Genomic DNA, 14697 nt, shown 5'->3' on the forward strand with positions numbered 1-14697 from the left:
CTGCTGTTGGGGAGCCGGGAGTCACCGGGCGGGGCGGAGTTGGGGGCGGGAGATCCGGCAGCGGGGCGGGCGGACAGAGGCTCCGGGGCCTGTGTCCCTGGAACGGGCCCAGCACCGGGCTCTCCGAGCTCGGCCTTCGGGGTTCCAGTCTTCTGCCATCGGCCATTCAGCTGTTCAGAGCTGATGTCCCACCTGCAGCAAGGCCGATCTGTCACCTTTGGGATTAACAAAAACCAGTCTCAGATCTAAAATTCATCCAGCATTAATTTCCATTTGTGGAAGAAAGAACCAGCCTTTCACCATCCTTTGTTTCCCAAGTTCGTTCTTTTTATTTTTACATTCAGTTCCCTTAGTCCAAGACAACTGAAGTAGTTTATTTCTGTCTAATCGCTCTCTTGAACTATTGTATCAAATTATCCCTTAAACTTCTAAATTCCGGGGAATACCGGTTTGTGTAAATCTGGCTGTAGTCCCAGATGACCTTAGGATGCCCTCCCCCTTTCTGAGACAGAGCTGACTGGCGGTGATTTAACCTGAGGGTCACCACACCTCAGACAGGGTCTTCATGGATAACCTTATCTGATACATGAATTGAACTCAGTGTTGGCGTCGGCCAACCGACTCCCTCCCCAGTTTCTGTAATCTCTCCCCACAACTTAACCCGAGGAGTCCATATATCATTCTGGTGAATCTAATCCTTCCAAAGCTGTGACCAGGGCTGATGTCTACTCCCTTGTAATCTAGTCCAGTACATAGTCCAGCAGTTCCACTGGCCTTTCTGATTATTTTCTGTACCTACTCAGGGCATCTTAATGATCTTTGTCCCAGGACTTCCAAGTCTCCTGAGACGTCCATTGTTTGTGCTTTTTCACCATTTAAATAGTACCCTGATTAGTCCTTTTCAACCATAGAACCATTGAATCCCTGCAGTGTAGAAAGAGGCTATTCGGCCCATAGAGTCTGTATCAATGTCCTCTGAAAGAGCATCCCAACCAGGCCCTCTCCTCCAATCTATTCCCATATCCCTGTGCATTTACCATGGCTAACCTCCACATCTTTGGACACATAGGGCAATTTAGCATGGTCAATTCATCTAACCTGCACATCTTTGGACTGAAGAGTTTGATTGTACCTTTGCCATTATTGAAATCCATTTTCTACATTCATAAGCTATGAATATGTCTTTGCAATTTTACATTTCCATCTGTACAGAATTGTCCCTCATCCCTGCCCTAATTAGAATCTCTTGGGCTGTCCGACCATCCTTCTGTCATTAGGTGCTCATGACTTGTTTATTTGTCTCTCGTACATTAGATTACCATGACTTGTCGAGCTGTTCTCCTCTGCTCTGCAATGCAGTGTCATAGAGCTCTGTTCAAACGGTGGCTGCTTCTCACTGGCAGAAAATCCATGGTATCTTCAGTCCATCTCTCCATGTCATCCACGCTCAGCAAACACAATGGACAGCTGCAGCCAAGAAGGAGACAATTCCACTGGACCACTCGATATTGGAGCCAAGGTGTGGAGTTCACACATGTGCGATACAATGTCCAACGGTTAGGGTTTGCTGCTGTCACGACAGAAGACATGATGTTCTTTGATGGTCTGCTGCCTGGCCGTGTGGTGACTGATCCTGATATTCTGGAAGCCAGCAATGTAGACTGGCTACGGACATTGCGAGGTAGGACTGCATTTCCTGTTGGGTACAGGCAAGATATGTGAATCACAAAGTGTAAGGAAACATGATGATTTCATAATTTGTCCCGTGGGTAAATTCTCTGTCTTTTATATCAAGTTGCCCTTGGATGGATGGGGGAATAGTGGAGAAGAGGCATTTCTCTGTTTAAAGAAGGGGAGCCTGTCTGAGCTTTTTTCATGTGGAAAGTAAGTCTTCAGCCTGATCTTCTTGGTGTGTTGCATTGGAATTTAATCGAAGCATCAGGAACTGCAACTTGCAGTAAATAATTCAATGCCTTAAAATGAAGGCAAGGGAGCCAACATTGAGCCATGAAGAAGGAGATCAGAAAGCATGACTGGAAGCTTGGTTGAAAAGATGGGAATTTAGTCTATTTTAATGAGCAGTGGGAGAAGACAAGAGGATTTAGGGAGGTGTTGGGGGGGGATTGTGGTAGCAGCAGAGTGGTAGCTGATGACCCTGCCACCAGTAGCGGATGAAAGAATGAGGGAAGGAGTGAATGGAAGGGATATCTGGTGCCAAGTCAGCAGTACTAACTCTCAAACTCAACTGGGAGGCAATTGTGCAGCTGCTGTAAAGTCATTGTGCCTAATCATGAGATTCAAGTACTTTGGCCAGATTTTTACTGGCATGCTGTGAGTCCTGTCACTGATACTAAATGTGGGTCCTGAACTGATATGGGTGAATGGTGGGACTGTGGAATAGATTTTACCTACAGTGGCCAATTCAGAAGCCACCCCCAGTACACCGTACCATTCAGTACAGTGACCTGCCTCTCCAACCTGCGGCCAAATCAATGTGTCAGCAGTTCGGACCACCATTAGAAGTGACCTTGCATGAGACTTCTGGGAGAAGGAGAGGATATCTTCATGTTGAGGTACCATCAAAGGGTTGGGGAGAATGTTTGCTAATGTGCCCGAGCCAGACAAGCAGTTCCCGGCAATCGAAGGAGTGAACCATCCAGTGGTGGTGTTGGAATGGCAGGGGCAAGCACTGTCATGGTGGTGGGGGGGGGAGGTTTGGGGGGCAGGTTCGGGGGAGTGGGGGGGGGGGGGGTTGATGGCGGGGGTGGTCCCTCCGTGGAGAATCGAGTGCCTGGGAAGGAAAAACCCCCCCACTCCACCACAACCCATGAAAGCCATTGGAATGCCACTGCAAAGTACATAGTCTCCATATGTGTCGGTGGAGCCATTTTGATGCTGATAAAATGTTGAGCTAGTGCCGTTTCTACCTTTCATAATATCTCATGGCAGCTGGAAGAGGTGAACTTCCCTTCCACTGCCATTTTATGGTCCACCCACCTTCCAACCCACTTCCACAGGGCTTGTAAAATCTTGGCTATTATGTCTAAAATTAAAAATATCCGAGAGTTACAAGCTGGAATCTTAAATCAAGGGGTTTGTGTAGTTCTCATAGAATCCCTATAGTGCAGGAGGAGGCCATTCAGCCCATCAAGTCAGCACCGACTCTCCGACAGAGCATCTTACCCAGGTCCTATCCCCCTAATTCTGCCAATCTCTCTAACCTACACATCTTGGTACACTAAAGGACAATTTCACATGGCCAATCCACCTAACCTGCACATCTTTGGACTGTTCTGTATAGAATAATAGATAAATGGGACTGAGTTGAAGGCTGAGATCTAATTGAGTAATTTTGCAGCATTCATACTTCGATATATATATTGAATAACTGATGTCCAGGAGCGTACAGGCTGGAATATAATTGAGGGATTTGGCTAGTTGATGTATAAAGTAGAGATACACTGAGAATGTATAACCGGTTTGTTATGATCCGGTTAGCACTGCTGCCTCACAGCGCCAATTTCCGACTTGGGTCACTGTCTGTGTGGAGTTTGTATGTTCTCTCCTTATCTGTGTGGGTTTCTTCTGTATTTTCCAGTTTCCTCCCACAGTCCGAAAGACGTGCTGGTAGGTGCATTGGCAATGCTAAATTCTCTCTCAGTGTACCCGAACATGCGCCAGAGAGTGGCAACTAGGGGACTTTCACAGCAACTTCATTGCAGTGTTAATGTAGGCCTATTTGTGACACTAATAAATCAGTAAAGAAATTTTGTTTAAAGTAGACAAAGTTACAAATCCCAGTTATTTACTAGAAGAATAAATACACAAGATTACATAATTTTAAACAAACAAAATAAACTTTACTATCCAAAATTAGAAAATAAAACAATCCATAAGACCTATCTTATACTCCAACATGCAGAATTAACATGAGGCACATGTGAATTAACAGGAAAACCGATCGAACAAACTACACTGCACATTAAATGACACATGCAACCAAAAGAGATCCCACAGATTCCTCAGCAAACCACCCAGACATCAGTGACCACTGTGAGTCACAGAATCTCATTAAAGCTCTGTCTTCCTCACATGGAATTTCAACTGTTCACGTTCAAAGAACTAGCCTCTGACTCAGTGCCACAACAACTGCTCACCTCCTGATGGTTTAATCTCTCCTACTGGGACTGTGTTCCACAGGATTCACAACACTGAACTTCTGCCTCTAATTACTGGCAAAATTGCAATCTTTTTGCAAACTGCTAGCATCACTAATCTGACACAGCCCCTGGGTTACTCTGACCTCCAGTCTCTCTGAGGCACAAACTATAAATGAGCCTAAAGCCTCTTGAACACAGAACCAGTGAACTTTCATCACCTTCTCAGCTCCCCAGGACTGAGGCCTAACTACCTGGAGCCAGCCAACAGCTTCAAGGGCTTCTATGTGAGCTGCAAACCACATAAAGTTCAAACTGCAACCAAATCCCTCCCCCAGCAAAGACACAGATAAATTGATAAGTTTCTTAAGCTCCAACAATTTCTATGATGACTTAGCTTTTCAGGATTCACTGAATGCTTTTAAACTAATTTAGCTCTAACTCCCAAAACAACACATTCTCTAGACTGCACTTCTTTGCAAGCAGTTTAGACATCATGTCTCCAGTTCTGCAGCTAAGTAAGCCTACTTGCTGTTTTATGATCGATCTCTTCAACAAACTCTATTCAATAAACATGGGTAACCTTCCGAAAAGCCATTTTCCTTTAGGTTGTTCCTGCAATTTCTAAATCTCAGCATTTTCATTATCTTATCTTCACAACAACAATCTTCCCTGAACTAAACATTACCTCTAAAATATTAACACGGACCATGAACTAGAAATTTTTTGTATACTGGAATCCAATCAAGTGATTTGGGGAGTTTAGATGTAGATTAATAGATGCATGAGTGAGTTACAGGCTGGAATTTCATTGAGGGGTTTGGGTAATTTATGTATAAAATATTTGAGATATATGGGAGTGAGCAGCAGTCAGAGATCTAACAAGGGATTTGGGTAGTTTATATATAGAATCGTAGTTGTCCTGAAGTGAGTTACAATCTGCGATCTTACGGATGGTTCGTATATTGTATACCAGAAATGGATTACATTCTGGAATCATTAACTTTATCTCTGATTACTACTTTTGTGAATTTGATAAACCTTGATATACAATCATACCTGTAGATGATTCAATTAGGCAGGTTCATGCCTAGAAAGAGTGGGACAGTCTACAACTTGAGAAGAGCAGGTTGTCTTTTGCTAATTAGCATTAGAAGATATTTTCTAATCTGAAGATCACTGAAACTGCTGGTAATGGTGATTTCTTATATGATTCACTTATTGCTCAATGACTAATTACTGTTACATTTGTTTTTTTAACTGCAGGCCGCAGCCAGGTGTTATTGCGACCTCAGACAACGGAAGAGGTTTCTCGGATTCTCAGGTACCGCACCTTCAACCATCCTCTCATGTAACGTTTCCATTATACACAGGCTGAATTCCAGATGCACACTAGATCCAGGATCAGTTAATAATATATGTACAGTGTCTCAAACTGATCTTGTCACATGGCCTGTGTGAATTACAAGAATTCTTGAGGCTCTTTATGGGTTACACACTGCACAGATAAAGCAGGGCAAGGATGGGACACATACTTTGGATACTTGGTGCATGAGTCCTAGTTCAGGATTCTCTTCACGTCAGGTATGCAAGTCACTGAAAGTGGCAATGCAGCTGGAGAAGGTAGTCAAGAAGGCATATGGCATGCTTTTCTTCATTCGCCGGGGCATTGAGTTTAAAAATTGGCAAGTCATGTTGCAGTTTTATAGAACCTTAGTTCGGCCGCACTTGGAATATAGTGTTCAATTCTGGTCGCCACAACTACCAGAAAGATGTGGAGGCTTTGGAGAGGGTACAGAGAAGATTTACCAGGATGTTGCCTGGTATGGAGGGCATTAGCTTTGAGGAGAGGTTGGAGAAACTTGGTTTGTTCTCACTGGAACGACGGAGGTTGTGGGGCGACCTGATAGAAGTCTACAAGATTATGAGGGGCATGGACAGAGTGGATAGTCAGAAGCTTTTTCCCAGGGTGGAAGAGTCAATTACTCGGGGGCACAGGTTTAAGGTGCGAGGGGCAAGGTTTAAAGGAGATGTACAAGGCAAGTTTTTTATACAGAGGGTGGTGGGTGCCTGGAACTCGCTGACAGGGGAGGTAGTGGAAGCAGATACAATAGTGAGTTTTAAGGGGCATCTGGACATATACATGAATAGGATGGGAATAGAGGGATATGGTCCCTGGAAGAGTAGGAGGTTTTAGTTCAGTCGGGCAGCATGGTCGGCGCAAGCATGGAGGGCCGCAGGGCCTCTTCCTGTGCTGTAATTTTCTTTGTTCTTTGTTCTTAACTCGCAGGTTGAGTTGGTAGTTAGGAAGGCAAATGTAATGTTAGCATTCATTTCAAGACGATTAAAATACAAAAGCAGGGATGTACTGCTGAGGTTTTGTAAGGCTCTGGTCAGACCACATTTGGAATGTTGTGAGCAATTATGGGCTCTGTATCGAATGAAAAATGTGCTAGCCTTGGAGAAAATCCAGAGGAGGTCCATGAGAATGATCCCGGGAATGAAAAGCTTGACATATGAGGAGCATTTGAAGACTCTGGGTCTGTACTCGATGAAGTTTAGAAAGATGAGGGGTATCTCATTGAAATTTACAGAATACTGAAATGTCTGGATAGAGTGGACATGGGGAAGATGTTTCCATTAGTAGGAGAAGCTAGGAACTGAGGGCACAGCCTCAGAGTAAAGGGACGACCCTTTCGAGGAGGAATTCCTTCAGCCAGAGGGTGGTGAATCTGCTAAATTCATTGCCACAGAAGGCTGTGGAGGCCACGTCATTGAATGTATTTAAGACAGAGATAGACATGCTCTTGATTGGTAAGGGGATCAGCGGTTATGGGGAAAAGGGGGGAGAATGGGGTTGAGAAACTGATCAGCCATGATTGAATGGCAGATTAGACTCGATCGGCCAAATGGTCTAATTCTGCTCCTATATCTTATGGTTTTATGATAGTGCTGAGTATTACACTGTGTTTGGGATTAACATTCACAGTGTAATTGGCTGTTTATAAATACTAACAACTACTAATAATTACTCATTGTAGGGCAATGGGGAAAGGTGCAGGACTGGGATCAGGCAAGTGGCTCGTGCTGAAAGCCAACACGGACACAATAAGCCAAGTGACCTCCTTCAGTACTGTATCCATTCAATGATTCTTTGAAAGTGGTGCGTGAATTAGTATTAACCTTGGGAGTATGATTGGCACTAACAACCATTGTGAGATTGACATCAGTATCACAGTGGGATTGGCACAAACATTCACAGTGTGTTCGGTTCTGTTTACAATTAGGAATGATAGTGTGTGATTGGCTGTGACAGTAGGCTGTTTGCTTTCTTCAGATACTGTAATAATCGGAACCTGGCTGTGAATCCTCAGGGCGGCAACACTGGATTGGTGGGAGGGAGTGTACCAGTCTTCGATGAGATAATTGTTTCAACCGCTCAAATGGACAATATCATCAGTTTCAATTCTAACTCTGGTAAGAACAATTTTCTTTGCACACAATTGTACGTATAAGTATCGGCACCACAACAGTGAATAATTATCAATGCTCAAACCTTGACGAAGCCTAAGAGTAACTCCTATTATTCCTGGAATGTCGAATCTTGTGAGTGATCCCATCTAATTGTTCACACTCTGACCCTCCCTTTACCAATTGCAGTGACACTTCCCTTGTCACAGATATATTAACAGTAGGATTTACTGTTCAATGCCACCTGCAGCAGGTTGGTGTTGATTTGGCTGCTCCCAGTGAGATTGCAGTAGGGTTCAGTATTCCCAGGCCGGAGAGGAAGAAGACAGTTTGTTGATTTCTGCTCTGTTATTTCTTCTGGAAAGTGATCACCTGTTAGGTGAGATGGGATCATGTGTGGCTGTATTGACCTGCGATCCTTTGCCCGCAGTCCAGGGTCATGTGATAAAGTATCACTTGGGTGAGGCCCTGAAAGGAATTCAGTCCCAGTGATGGGAGAGCACTTTCAGGAGAGGAGAAAATATGGGATCAAACATTTTAGAGAGACTTTAATAACAGGGATCAGTGCCAAACTCATGTGTCTTGTACATCTGCGCTTTCAGGAGTGCTTACCTGCCAGGCCGGCTGTATTTTGGAAAACTTGAGCAATTACCTTAACGAACAAGATTTTATTATGCCCCTTGACCTGGGGTCGAAAGGTAGCTGTCACATCGGTGGGAATGTGGCAACCAATGCTGGTGGACTGAGACTGCTGAGATATGGCTCCTTGCGTGGGACAATACTGGGACTGGAAGTGGTAAGAAACAGTTACAGTCCATTAACAGTTACAGTCCTTTTTTTTATTCATTCATGGGACATGAGCATCGCTGGCTGGCCAGCGTTTATTGCCATTCGTAGTTTCCCTTGGAGGGCAGTTGAGCATCGACCATATTGCTGATGCTCTGGAGTCATATGTAAGCCAGACCAGGTAAGGACAGCGGATAGCAGATTTCCTTCCCTAAAGGACATTAATGAACCCATTGGGTTTTTCTGACAATTAACAATGGTTTCATGATCATCAGCAGATTGTTAATTCTAGATATCTTTTATTGAATTCAAGTTTCACCATCTGCCATGTTGGGATTCGAACAGGGTTCCCAGAACATTAGCTGAGTTTCTGGATTAGTAGTCTAGCAATAATACCACTAGGCCATCACCTCCCCTTTAACAGTGATGAGATACAGACTGGCACAGTTTTATAAAATGTGCTGTGAAACATCTGCTTTAGAAACAATGCACTTCCAGATCCTTCACTATCCCTACTTCCCATTCCTTTAAGTCTGGGCTACTGTTTCTCAGCTTTCCTCTTCCCCTCATTCTGCTTTAACATCAGTGGCAAAACCATTAATGCTCTGTATTGTAGGATTCTCTCCCTGAAGCTCTCTGCCATGTTCTATCTTCATGTTTCCCCATCTTCCAAAATGTCCACAAAACCTTCCTCTTCTCCCTCCTACTCTCTCTCTCTCTTTGTGTAGCTTTGGTTGGTCTGAAGGTTGCTAATTATGACTCTCGATACATCCCTATCTCCAGCAGTCTTTCAATGATGCTACGCTTTTACAGTGGGGCAAATAGAAGAAGCAGGCTCAAAGTGTTAGCCCAGCCCCACTGAACTCGCACTGTAAAAGGAATAGGACCATACAAGGGCAGTCCTTCAAGCTGGACAGCAGAGGAATGGCATTGGAGGAGGATGGTGTGGTTGAGTTATACTGAGCTAGGTGAGGATAAAGAGGGTGAATTGGTCACAAAAGGTCATTGCTCATCACCAGGATGATCTTGGAAGACTGCAAAGGATGAAATAATGATCTGTAATGATTTGGAGCTGGAGGTTGGGAGAGATTGACACGGAGCAGGGAGATGACAACACCACTATCAAGGACCAATAAAGGAAGGCTATGAATAGGAGCATCAATCATGAAGAGAGTGGATGAGTTGAGGTTCGGCTTTTTGAAGAGATGGGTTGATGGCAGTTTTGAAATGGAGAGCATGATGATGAACAGCAAAGGAGAATCTGGTACAGCAGATTTATCCATCCAGACATGGTGCAGCCTTTGTGCAGGATTGAGTCCTCAGCAGTCTAAGCAGAGAAAGCTTACCAACAGAATTCATTTCAAGGGTTTTTGTATTGTTGTCTCCAACCAGAAACTCACCTGGACTGATCTCTGTCACAAAGGAAACACCCTCTGGACTTTGACATCTCAAACTCTGGAAATCATGAACTAGTAATCATTTCTGTGGCTATCTGTGGTTGTTGCCCATAGTTGTAAATCTTCCTCTTTTCTATCCCCTCTTTACTGTATATTCCCTGTGTGTGTGTGTGCCTGTGCATACGTGTGTGTGTGTATGTGTGTGAGATTGCAAACGCTGCCCCTCCTCCCCAGGGATTGAATGTGAATAAAGTAACCTTCTGAGTTAATCATGGCTTTGCTGTGAGTTCTTATTAAATTGGATTACAGCAACTGGAGGTTTAGGGAAACATACCACAACCTACTTTAGAAATAATTCAAAAACTGCTCTGCTTAGGAACAGACGGTGAGAGGATAAAGAATTTCAGCTTTTCTCTCTCCTGTCCATAACAAATAACTTGGATCAGAGTTTCCCAAACTTTTCCTTTTGACCTCCAAAGAGTACTGAAGGAATTCCTGAGAAATATTCTGATAGTGTTGAAGAGCCAAACCACAGAGCGATTGTTTTCACCCAGTAGGTACATGCAAAAACATAATTTATCGAAGTATTTTCTAATTCTTGTATGTGTACTCACTATTCCTCTCACGCACTAACTAATCCTCACTCACTCATTCACTCACACACATCCTCTCTCACAAACACTCCCCTCTCTCTCTCACACACTCATTCTCTCTCACATATGCACTCATCCTCTCTCACACACACTCATCCTCTCACACACTCATCTTCTCTCACACTCATCCTCTCACACACACCCACTCTCCTCTCTCTCACACACTCATTCTCACACACTCATCCTCTCTCACATTCTCATTCACACACACTCATCCTCTCACACACACCCACTCTCCTCTCTCTCACACACTCATCCTCTCACACACACCCACTCTCCTCTCTCTCACACACTCATTCTCACACACACTCATCCTCTCTCTCACATTCTCATTCACACACACTCATCCTCTCTCTCACACACACACCCCTCTCTCTCACACACTCATTGTCTTGTTGTACCTGTTAATTCTGATACTTACGACCAGTTTGCTTACTCTAAGGTTTTACCCCGGTGTCCATATTTGCAAGATGGACAAACACAAGTAAAGGTTCAACAAGTTTATTAATAATAACACTATTAACCTTTAAATTACCCACATAAAACAAGAGGATACCCCAGATTCAAGTATACTACCCACAAAGATGGTTTGGTTAAACTGCAGGCTCGATTCTCTGAGTCCCTCTGGTCTATCGTCACGAAGGTGAATCTCGATGGCAGCTTCTTTCTTCCTTCCTTCTCTGGTCAGTCTTCCGGATGGTCAAGGTCGCCTCCTTCGTCAAGTCTTCGCTACTGGTGTGTCTGAAATGTGTCCCTTTATCCCCCTGCCTGCTTGTCTTTCCAGAAGCTTCTCTGGCTTCCGGCCAATGAGGTCCCAGGAGGGGGTTCCAATACCCAGTGGGTTTCTTGATGTCTGCCTGACAGGACACCAGGGTCCGACCCCAGGTGTCCATCTCCAGGCTGTTGCTTACATGTAACCTGTTATCAGATAAGCTAACTGCAGGAACTCTCGGTGACAGAAAGTCTGGCCCAATCTGGGCTTCTAACAATAGGCCGGTGCATTTCAATGGGGTGCAATGATCTCCTGCTAAGTATCAATAGAGTGCAATGACCTTTGATGGGTCAGGCCCAGACATGTTTGTGTATTTGTACAATTTTGGCTTGCCCGAGGTTTGACTGTGTTTGATTTTAATATGCCCAATTCTTTAATTTAGGATATCCAATTTTATCAGCCTTAAAACTAGACCCTGTTTATATTACCACATTCCCTCCTCTTGATCCAGTGAGCGTCAGCGAACCGGATCACACAATTCTTACCAAACCATCTCAACAAGCAAGTACCCCGAATTTGAGGTTTATAGTATCATCCCTAACCCACAATAGTACCAACAAATTTAAATGAAGTAAAATAATTTAAAAAAACAATAAGAAACAATACATCAATCAGGTATATACAAAACAAAGCAATAAACAGTACAAAATGACAAGTGACTATACATATTAAGTATAGATGGGGGAGTATCAAGGCTCTTGATTGTAGAGCCTCTCCCGATGTCGGATAGCCCTTGCCGAGTCCAAGTTTTGCAGAAATTCCTTCTTCCATCGGGCGAATATGAATGAGGATGGTTAGGTACACTGCCATAAGTAGGATTCCTATTACGGCCAGGTGTGACAGAATGCGGACCCATGGGTGGATTTGGACATTTGAACCCCAATCCCAGAGGTCCTCCCACCATGTAGTGACACTAATTTCACTAATGTTCTTTTCTATTTCCCTTGTTTGTTGCACCACTTTGACAAAGGTCTTGTGTGCTGTGATCAATTGTGTCCGAATTTGTTGAAGTTTCTCAGGGAGAAGTGTTATCCCAGTATCAAAGTTTTCAAAATGGTCTCCCAAGCTTTGTCTCAATTTCTCGCTAGCATTTATTAGTGTTTTCTCTCTTCTGTGTATGTCTACCATCTCAATTAATCCTATCCTAGCGGGAATCTGTGGTTTAATGCAAAAGGTAGTGTTGTGGATGTTACAAATGGTTGCCCCATACTGGTAACTTTCCTAGTGAGGTTGTAATACAATATTCTCCCTCCCCCCTGTAAGCCACCCGGGTGACATCCCTTTCCAAATTTCGAATTTCCAATGTACAATTTAGGTCAGTGGTTGTTTTGAGTCCACACAGGGCATGTTCATTTTCATACACCGGATATGGGCACACAACCATTTTGTCTGTGTGTTCACATTTCTCCACACTGGTGCCTATGAGCTTCCCTCCTTTCTCAACCACATACGGTAGAGTCCCCTGGTATCCCATCCACATCCCTCCTTCGGCTTCAAAAAGTCTCAACCCGACCTTATCTTTTAAAATTACTGGGATCCCCAACACCATTCCTAGTGCAGTCCCCGGGGTTCCTCTACAACTATCGTTAGACCAGACCTTGGTCAGTTGCCGTAATTGCCAATTAGTGACATTGGGGTGTCTTTTTCCCCGGTACAGGTGTTCAATCTGTTCATCACTGATCCAGGACAGAACTTTCCCCCTGCTAACCTGGTCGAGATTCTCTCTTAACTGCTCGACCATCCATTGCCCATAGATGCTACATAAGGTTCGGTTCTGTTGCCTGGCATCATCTTCCACCCTCTCTCGGGCGATCTGATTAATAGTTTGGGCATGTCTTTCTAGTACAGTACCCATTAGGCTACTAACCCTGTTCTCAGCCAAATCTCCCTCGGCATCTTGCCGAGCATTTTCATTTAAGCTGTCCAAGGTCTGTTTAACTTGTCGGGTTAGGACTCTGAGTTTATTATCCAAATCAGCCAGATCCAGTGCGTTAATGGTGGATATTCCTGCTCCGTATGCAGTCGCCAGATCATTCAAGATTTCCCTCCCCTTGCGCCCCTTTGACCTGGGCATCTCTTCCCCCGCGTATGTCCCAGTCTTTCGGCTTAGCAGCCTCTGGGTCAAATGGAGGTACAATTTTCTAAGTGGGGAGGGACACCAGTCTGGTAATTGTGTTCCAGCTAAATCTACCACTACCGGTACCAATTCGTAGTGTGTATTGTTGAATAATATTTTCCCTGTATGTTTTAGTATCAATTCATTTTGGGGCCCTGGGGTGGTTTCGGGACAAGTGGGGATGGGTGTGCTAACAGTTAGTCTTAACACATTCTTAATTTCATAGTATATATACTCGTTCTGAATAACCTTACCGGGGCACTTCTTTCCGAATTCCAGCCCTTTTTCTGGGCCATGGGCTAGACAGGCTAGCTCCATGCACCCATGGTTAGTGTACGCCCACCAATCACTAGTGGGGGTCGTCCTTAGGGAGCAGTAATCAGAGTTCCCATTATCTTTCCTGTACACCACTCTTTGGTTGTTACACCCATAGGTGATACTCTTATTGGGGTGTACCCATAGGATGCCATCCTCACATTTGCCTGCATCTGGTGGGGTGAACCACATATATCCGGGGTATCATAGGCTGATCTTCTGGTCTTTGGTTGATGTGGTGTCTGTGGTTCGGTCTGAGACGAGGAGTCCCAGATAGCAGAGAAGTATGTAGTTCATTCTGGGGGAGATCAAGGTGGCACCTGTTAATTCTTATTCATACCTGATTCTCTTTTCCTTTTCTTTACTAGAATGTCGTATGACTCTCCTCTTTTTTCAAAAAAAAACAAAGAAATAAGTAAATGAATAATAAAGGCCCAATAGTGTCATCCGAAGGGTTGGTCGGCAATCAGTGTTTAATGGGGTTGAGTGGGGGAAGGAGTTTGCAGAGCGTGAAAATAAAATGTTGGGCAAGTGGCATGTGTCCTTGTTGTTGGAGGACTATGGCACAGTATAACAATAGATTCTTTATCCCACAACCAAACTGTGGTGTGTTGGAAGATCATGACGCAGTATAATGTGGGCAGATAAGAAACCCTTTTCAATTGGGTGATGCGTGGAGTGGATGGATAAAGCTATTTACAATCTGGACTGTGGTGTCCTGATTCTTTCTTCATGGAGGGAACCTATGTGGGCGGGCTTTGGCTGCCATATACCCACTGCATTACCACCTCTGGTAGTGAGCGCCGGGTCAAACGGTTCTGGGAGTCCCGGTACCGGGGCACCATAGGGGGTAAGGTTTGCGGGGTGCCCCATCCTTTTGGTTGCAGTCCCTGGGTTAGGGTTTTATTCCTAAAGCCCTGTAAATTGGGGCGGGAACTGCAGATTCATGTGCTGGTCCTGGGGGTAGTGGGTGGGGGTTATAGTGGCTTGTCAGGCCGGTCCTTTGTGGGGCATGGGTTGGAGTCCATCG

General features: G+C 44.5%; 1 protein-coding gene across 4 annotated transcripts in view; it reads left to right on the top strand.

The window, feature by feature from the left end:
• The first annotated feature begins 88 nt into the window (after positions 1-88).
• d2hgdh (D-2-hydroxyglutarate dehydrogenase) overlaps positions 89-14697 on the top strand; it is a 44563-nt gene continuing 29954 nt past the window's right edge. For 2 of the 4 annotated variants that reach the window (XM_078207834.1, XM_078207835.1), the window contains exons 1-5: positions 89-317; positions 1315-1681; positions 5424-5481; positions 7495-7634; positions 8231-8424. In XM_078207834.1, the coding sequence (XP_078063960.1) occupies positions 1321-1681; positions 5424-5481; positions 7495-7634; positions 8231-8424 (753 nt within the window). In that variant the 5' untranslated portion in view covers positions 89-317; positions 1315-1320. Of the gene's footprint in view, positions 318-1314; positions 1682-1802; positions 1885-5423; positions 5482-7494; positions 7635-8230; positions 8425-14697 lie in introns of those variants that run through there. The other 2 variants (XM_078207838.1, XM_078207837.1) reach the window with 2 other exon arrangements.

The sequence above is a fragment of the Mustelus asterias genome, unplaced genomic scaffold, assembly GCF_964213995.1.
Source record: "Mustelus asterias unplaced genomic scaffold, sMusAst1.hap1.1 HAP1_SCAFFOLD_2771, whole genome shotgun sequence".
NCBI classification, from domain to species: domain Eukaryota; kingdom Metazoa; phylum Chordata; class Chondrichthyes; order Carcharhiniformes; family Triakidae; genus Mustelus; species Mustelus asterias.